An 8,518-nucleotide genomic window follows, 5' to 3' on the forward strand; every position below is an offset into this window, starting at 1 on the left:
GGTTCATCAAAATTAAAATCCTTTCGGAGTTGACAAAGCACAAAGAAAAAGTGAATTTGGTTCTAGTGTCGTAGATTGAAGGAAACTTAATTATTAATGTGTTTCGCATGGTATCAAAGTGTGGCCAACAAAAGACAATAAAGTTAAAAAGCTCTGAAGAGGTGGCGACATAGAAACATCAAAGAAGAAGTGCTGACGGTGGCATTCTAATTCAATCATAAAAGTTTGATCTTTGACAATCAAGTGTGAAGTGACACACCTTTGTTCGAGCACAGAATTATCAAAGCATTTATTGGAACCAAAATTGCCCAGGTGCTAAAATTTAATTAAGTCTTGTTCTCTTCCCTCACCTTGATCATTTGGTGGTGGCTCTATATTAAACGAATGAGATTAAGCCAATCCCAGAAATTGAAAAAAAAACAAAATCCTTTCATAGTGGGCTTGTGACTAGAAAGGAAGAACATCAAGACAATCAATTCAGAGTGCAGCACACAAAGCTTAACTGAAGTAAATTTGGCCTCACGACAAATTAAAGGAGTTAAACCAAAGATGCATAATCACCATCCAAGGAACTCAGACACAAAACAATTGAACCTCACCTTCTCAACATAAATGACCCCCAAAGCAATTGAACTGTAATAGTAGTGAAAGATTTCTCTCTTTTCAGTTGTTTTGAAATTACCCAAAATTAAAAACTCACCTTCAACCTCCTCAAATCAATCACTCAAACCTCGAACTGTAGCAGGAACAGTACCCCTACAAAATCCAAACCCAGGTCAATTGAAAACTACTTAGATTGGTTGTTGAACAGGAAAAACCAAAACGGTTATGTATAATAATAGAAAAGATGAGAGACGACAAAAAAATAAATCAAACAAATTCAAACCCATCATAGAATACCTAGGATGATTAGTTTACTCAATTTCTGTTGGAATCGAGCATCAATTTCTTCCCGTCTCCCTCTTCTTCTTCTCTTCTTCCTCCTCTTCTTCTTTTCTTTTCGTCTGTTTCAACAAAATTCCAAAGCAAACTAACATCAAGACAAGAGTCAATGAACCTTCACCATTCCGCCGCCGTCTACTGTCAAGTAGGGTGACAGAGAGAGAGAGAGAGAGAGAGAGAGAGAGAGAGAGAGAGAGAGAGAGAGAGAGAGAGAGAGAGAGAGAGAGAGAGAGAGAGAGAGAGAGAGAGAGAGAGAGAGAATGAGTGAGAGAGAGTGAGAGAGGTTTGAGTTTTCAGCAATCGGAACACCGAATCGAGGATAAAAGGAAAAATGATATTCAATCGCCCCATCCCCAAATAGAAACAGAAAAAACCGAATCTAAATCAAACACTAAAATCAATTGAACCCAGTTGAAACCCAAAACTAAAAAACGATTGAAACCCTAAATTGCTTACCAATATCCGAATCAAAAATAGCTTTGCTGGTTGTTGCAGAGCTCCATTAATCTGGACGTGAAAGACGAAGTAGAGACTAAGGTTGATGAATCGAGAAAGTCAGATTATGAAGGAGAGAGAGTGAGAATCGAGTTATGGTAGAGCTAACTGAGAAGGAGAGAGCGAGGCTGGTGTTTAGGCTTTTACGGGTTAACGTTCTAGGTCGAGCTGAGAGATCTAGTGATGAGAAGGCTAGGACAGATCGAAAGTGACTTAATTGCGAGGGATATATGTCAAATAGCACAAGTCAAAATAACTTGGGAAATTTTAAAACAACCCCTACATTTAGACAACATTTAAATGTTATCTGAATGTCACAACATTTTCTAGTCAACTAGGGCGTGGCTATTTGAGAGGGAAAAGACTCAATCAACTTTTGGATATTCCCTCTAAATTTGAGATAGGAAATCACCACCTTCTACAACTACACAAATGTGTTGTCTGAATGCTCACCGTTTATCCAAATTTGAGATAGGAAATCACCGCCTTCTACAACTACACAAATGTATCATCTGAATGCTCACTATTTTTCCAAATTAAACCAGTATAGTTTTAGTGTATATTCAGACAACAGAAAAAAAAAAAATTATGTCATCTGAAAAACTCAGACGACATAAAACAAAACTTATGTCGTCTGAAGTGTGTCGTCTGAAGGCCTTTTTGGCATAGTGAATGAGTATAAGGGAACAAAAATAGTTCAAAAATTGAGGGAGGTTTAAATGTCAATTTGGGATATATGAATAGGAAGCACTATTCTCCAAAAAGGAAAAATTTATTCTTCTTTCTCATACGTTAAAATTTGCTTGTGTACAATTTTGAATACTATTTCAGTATTTTGGACTAATTGAAATTTTGACACTTATCTTTAAATTAATATTTCCATTATCATATCAAAAAATCTCTTGGAAGATTATGATTTTCTAAACATATCTTGAAAGATTGTACCGTCTTTAGCAGTCTCAATCAAACACTGAAGATAATTATTCTCAAGTTCTCAACCCTTAAGAACACACCTCATGCACAACCGTAGTGGAAACTTAGGCTTTCTTGCAAGCATTTGCAGGCGTCCTAAGACGGTGCTTTCCGTACTTCCCAGTGGTGGTGTATGGGTGGTGGGTCGTCGAGTCGGCTTACTCTTCGGATCATTCTCGTTTGTGTGGCTATTGCTAGGGGGATTTGATCTAATCCCCTGCGGTGGTTTCAAGTGATTACATAAGTGATTATAGGTTGCTGTGTCTAGCAGTAATCTGATGTTCTATTGTGGGCTTGCTGATCTAATAGGGCTCTCGACGGCATCAATGTAGTGATCTATAGTAGGGGCAACTTCTTGTCCAGCTTGCAGCGCGTGGTGTTGAGCGTCCACAGCGACGTATGTGCAATATCAAGGTTGGCGATAGTGATGAGCCTATCTCTTTTTCTGTCTATGACTTGGGTTTGGTTTGGGGTGGTCCCTTTAGGAGGTGTAGCACATTTTTGACCTTAGCTGGCTTATGGAGGCCTTCCCTTATTTGTTTCATGCTACTGCATGTACGACAATATGTTCTTAGGCGACTGCATTTAATTAAAATTTAGGTGGATGGGTATGATTTAGGTTAGGGTTTATTTTAAAGTGTACGTTATTTTCTTTTGGTTAGTATTTTCTCTTGGCTAGTTTAATCCTTTAAATAAGTGAGCATACCAAATTGTATTGAGTACCATTAGCTAGGATGATTTTTAGTATGGCCGGCTTATGACTGGGATATTATGATGAAACTGTCATGGTGATGTGGTTACTCTAAGTTGACCTAGTATGGTCATATAATTTTTCAATCAATAGAATCATTTTCCTTCCCCTTAAAAAAAAAAATAAACAAACAAACAAATACTGAATATATGTAGAACTTCTGTACAATTTCATGAGACGAAGTAAGTTTAAATGTACATGATCATCTGAAGATAATTAAAGGAGATCATGAAACAGAATATCATAAGAGGAAAAGAGGGAATCAAAAGTGATAGAGAGCCTTCTGCTTATACTAAAACTAGGAAGAGACTCATCCATCCCGCTATTACTGCAATGTTTTTCCTTCATTTTTTTAATACTAGCTTTGAAATGTTTATTGTTCTAAAATGAAGTGTATAAAATCTAGTGCGACATGGGTTCTGGTTGTCTGGTAGCGGTCGGCTGGCAGAGGCAAGGCTTAGATTGGGTGATATCCTCTTCACTGTCATTGCTAATTTGCTTTGGTTCAGATATGATGGTCAACTGAATTTGGATCTTGGTATGTTAATTAATGCGCATGACGGAGGAGGTCTCTCGCTGGTTGAAGGGGGTGGTTAGAAGGAGATGGTGGTGTGGGTTACAGGGTGGTGGTGCTTTGGTAGTGGATTCGCATGAACTAAGCTGGGCTTGTCCAATGGGCCAGCGTGATCTCTTTACCCGATCCCTTGAGTAGTGGTTGGGCCTAGGCATGGGCAATTGTTGGTCTTTGTTTTTATTTTATACTTTCAATTTCCATACTTGGAATAAGTCCCTATTTTTGTACCTGCATGTGTGTTCACTCTAGGTGCCTTGTCTGTTCTAGTGAGGAGACGTATCGGTTGCTTCGTCAAATGAGTGCAACCTCCTAGTGGAAAGATGAAACGTTGTGTCTTTAGGTTTTTGGGTTGGCATCACAATGGGAAAGCAGGTTTAATTTTTATATGGCATTCTTTTTTAGCTTTATCTTTCCGGCATGCCACCATTACTGTAAAGCAAATAGAGTAGCGCAGACCACTTTTTGTTAATTGGTGCATGTTAGAATATATATTTTAGTGAAGACTCTTGCTATTTTTCAAGATGTTCTCTCATTGCTTATTGTAACCTGGGTCTCCTGCCCCCTAATTGTATTATGTAGTTTCATTAATCAAGGCTTAAGAGCAGTCGCACAGGTCCTTATTTCAAAAAAAAAAAAAAAGTGAAATGTATAACCTAAAGTAATCATATGGTACAACCCCATCATATACTATTTGACGTCGGATTTATCCTCCGGCGGCAACATAGTAAGAAAACTGTGCAATTGATAATTATGCTACGTTGTAATCAAGTTATTTTTCCTTTATGTCACCCTTACGTTAAAACAAATGGAGTAGCCAATAGAGCACTCTTTGCTAGTTGGTACTTGTTAGAATACAAGTAATTTGTAGAGATTCATAATATCATTTAGGGAAATTCTCTAGTTGCTTATTGTAATCAAGGGTTTAGGCTCAATGTCCTCCCCTTGTATTCAACAATTTCATTAATCAAGGATTGAGGGCAGCCGCACCGACCATTTATTCAAAAAAAAAAAAAAAACAAATAGTTAGAGAGAGCTAGCTTCGAATTTGTATATTCCATTTATACTTTATTGGCCAAAACTTTCTGTTTTGGTCATACAATGACCAAAGGTTGTGTATCAAATAGTTTTAAGAGACTATAAGAGAGACAAGTGTATCTTAACCACATATATTAAATTTAAAAGTTTAAATTATGGCAACTTAAAACTGTGCATTTAATTTCAGCCATTAGATTCACCTGTCCCTTAGGGAAGCATACCTCAAATTCAATAATTTAATGGGATTCCTTATATGATATAGTAAAATTTTGTTTTTTCTGTTGGATACTTGGAAAGTTCACTCCTTATGTGAACAACTCATTCACCTCATTGGAATTAACGTATTTCACTATATAATTTTGTGATCTCAACTATTCATATGTTAAAATATAATGTAAGGATTAATCATGTAAAAAGTTAATTAAATTGAAACCTTTTAATCATTCATACATATGGAATATATTGACCGTTCATCATAATAGTAATAATTGCTGTCATAACAATTGGATGGTTAAAAGATCTCATATTCGGTTGATTTTTTGTATTGATGATTTTTAAAAGATAATTTAAAATATGAGCGGTTTGATTATGAATTTATAAAGTGAAATTGCGTTAATCATAATAGGGGGTGAATATGTTTGTTCACTCAAAGATGACACTAAGAATTATATTTTTTAGGTTTTTTGCATCCGTATCCAACAGTAACGGTAAAACTAGGTGATGATAGATGATCAGATGTATATGGATCGAGGACCTCAAAATTGAATCAATTTGGGACATCAGAGTTTGCATGCAATAATATACCGGCCTGACTCAACAATCTTGTTCTATAGAACAAACAATGACAAAGATGTAGGGAAGAAGAGAATACAGGGTGTAATTATTAAATACTTTGTGCAATTTTGACCAAGTAAAACACCCAAAAATGGGATGTGTGATTGGATGAACGTTTTGTGCCCAATGGAGCTGTACTCGATCTTTCACCAACTCACCAAAAAAACTCTCTCCAACAGGTTTTTCTTTTCTTAGTCTGTAGGTTGTAACCTCCCAGCTTCTCCCTCACCCCTCAATTTTTTTCCCAATCGAACTACTTGCATGCCAGCTCTTCTCATTTTTTTTCCATGCTGATTTCACAAATTTCTCACCCTTATTACCTCCCTTCATCATCCATCCTCTCCATTTGTGAACCGCTCCCCCTTCTACAATGGAGGAGCGGGGCCCACCTGCAACCGGCGCCGACGACATCAATGAAGACCCAGCTCCAACGTCAGAGACGCAGCTAGTACCCTATGGTCCCATCCCCTCACCCAACGAAACATACGTAATCCATTTCCCTAAAGACCAAATCTACCGCGTGCCGCCCCCTGAAAATGCCATACTCGTCGATAAGCACCGGCCGGTGACGAAGAAGAAATCACGCAAGTCTTGTTGCTGGGCTCTCCTTGTCGTTTTGCTTGTCCTGTTCCTCATATTCGGCATAGCCTTGTTGACATGGTACCTCGTTTTGAGCCATAAAGACCCTACATTCTCTATCAGTCAGGTCCAAGTGAAGCAATCGAATTCTTCAGACAGCAGCAAGGATTCAGATCTAGGATATGACATCACCTTGAAAGCTGTTAATCCTAATGATAAGATGAGCATACGCTTCGAAAATGGTGGTGGAACTTCCCTTTTATATAGGCAAAAGGACATTGCTAAGGGCAAATTTCCATCTGATCAACTAGATGATGATGAGTCGGACACCGTAAAACTTGTTCTAAACGGAACAAGCGCAGAGTTGCCTAGCGAGGTCCAGGAAAGCATCGAAGAAACTAGGTCGAAGAAGACGACGCCGTTGTCCCTAAGTCTGAAAATAAGTGACCTTCCTGTACATATCAAATATGGGTTTTTTAAGAGTTGGGATGAGAAAGCGGTAGTTGAATGCAAATTCAAGGTGGACACATTGGGGTCGGCTACAAAGGTCCTTGAGCAAAATTGTGACACTACATTGAAATGAAGGTGATGGTAATTGGTAAAGGTGGTGATGATATATTTGTTTTTAATTTTCTCAATTGTGTTCTTGTTTGCTTGGTTAATGGTGGACGATGATAAGATCGATATTAGTTCTGCAATGTGATGCTTATCAATCATCATTTTAACTAGAAAGGCCTCAGTCTCTATGCTTAAATTTGCTTCTACTGTTTTTTAATTCTTCAGTTCTGTAATCTTTTTATGTAGAGAATAACCTCAATGTTCAAATTTCAATTGATCGCTCGAAGCCGCAGTAATTGAACATCTATATCAAATATAGTCAACAACGGATTCAAATTTGCTCACCACCAATACTTTGGTGGTGATACCATGGCTCAATACAAAACTGTCATGTGTTATAAAACACAATTATAGTTAATCATGATGTTTTATTAAAAAATTATATTTTAAGTATTTAATTAATTTTATATGACGTGACATGTTTGAATAGGATAGTGATATCACCACAAAATAAAAGTGGCAAGCAAATTTGAATCCGTCAGCAACATACATATATAGTATATGTAATAAATATTTTGCTTCTACTTGTTGAATTGAGGACGTAAATCAATTCAAGCCTCCTTTTAATTCTCTATGCTTAAATTTGCTTCTACTTTTTTTAATTCTTCAGTTCTGTAATCTTTTTCTGTAAAGAATAACCTCATCAACAACTAATGTTCAAATTTCAATTGATCGATCGAAGCCGCAGTAATTGAACATCTATATCAAATATAGTCAACAACGGATTCAAATCTGCTCACCACTAATACTTTGGTGGCGATACCACGGCTCAATACAAAACTGTCATGTGTTATAAAACATAATTATAGTTAATCATGATGTTTTATTAAAAAATTATATTTTAAGTATTTAATTATAGTTAACGTGGCAAGTTTTAATAGGGTAGTGATATCACCACAAAATAAAAGTGGTGAGCAAATTTGAATCCGTCAGCAACATACTATATATGTATATGTAATAAATATTTTGCTTCTACTTGTTGAATTGAGGACGTAAATCAATTCAAGCCTCCTTTTAATTCTCTTCCTCCTCATGGGACAGTTCGTCTCTCCAGAAGATAATTTTTCAAACTTTCCCAACTCTCACGAGTCACTCTCCACTACAAAACGAAGGAGATTAATGAATATCAAGGGATAAAATCCCAGCTACGGTTGAACTATTTATCAATCCGACATCGAAAAACTGGGCCTTGTTTGGTTCTGACCCAATCTACTATCCCACAATTTCACCAATACGTCGAGTTACTAGGTGATGGTGTAATACTTGTTTTGTTAGAAGTGGGTTATTGTTGTTTCTTTCATTAATTCTTTCAAGTAACAAATTTCTTGAGTGATAATACGAGCTCCATACTTTATGTCCAAAAGCAAAATTGATGTTATGGATACCCTAAATGATATTTACCCCTTCTGAGAATTTTGAAGAAGGCATAATGACATTATAAGTGTAGATACCTCTACTAGCAAGGCTAGTTTGCTACCTCACCAAGTATAAACAACACCCTCATGGGATCCAACCGCCACTTGCATCTTGTAGCCCTATGTTCAAGCTACGCTACGGTATCCGGAAGTCGCAAATCTGTCGCCGGGAAGCTACCTTCCCGGCCTTGCCAAGTTACCTCCACAATATGCTTCTCTAGACTAGAATAGTAACTTTGAGTCCCACATCTAAGAAAATGTAAATGAGGGAGCCTCCTTCCCCTATAAAAGGAGACTCCTTCC

The 8,518-nt window shown here is 37.1% G+C and overlaps 1 protein-coding gene across 1 annotated transcript; it reads left to right on the plus strand.

Annotated features, from left to right (window-relative positions):
• The first annotated feature begins 5,813 nt into the window (after positions 1 to 5,813).
• On the plus strand, positions 5,814 to 6,936 carry LOC112183431 (NDR1/HIN1-like protein 13). The gene has a single exon (XM_024321811.2). The coding sequence runs from the start codon at positions 5,974 to 5,976 to the stop codon at positions 6,763 to 6,765; it is 792 nt and encodes a 263-aa protein (XP_024177579.1). The 5' UTR covers positions 5,814 to 5,973; the 3' UTR covers positions 6,766 to 6,936.
• The last annotated feature ends 1,582 nt before the right edge of the window (positions 6,937 to 8,518 follow it).

The sequence above is a fragment of the Rosa chinensis genome, chromosome 2 (genome assembly GCF_002994745.2).
Source record: "Rosa chinensis cultivar Old Blush chromosome 2, RchiOBHm-V2, whole genome shotgun sequence".
Classification (NCBI taxonomy): domain Eukaryota; kingdom Viridiplantae; phylum Streptophyta; class Magnoliopsida; order Rosales; family Rosaceae; genus Rosa; species Rosa chinensis.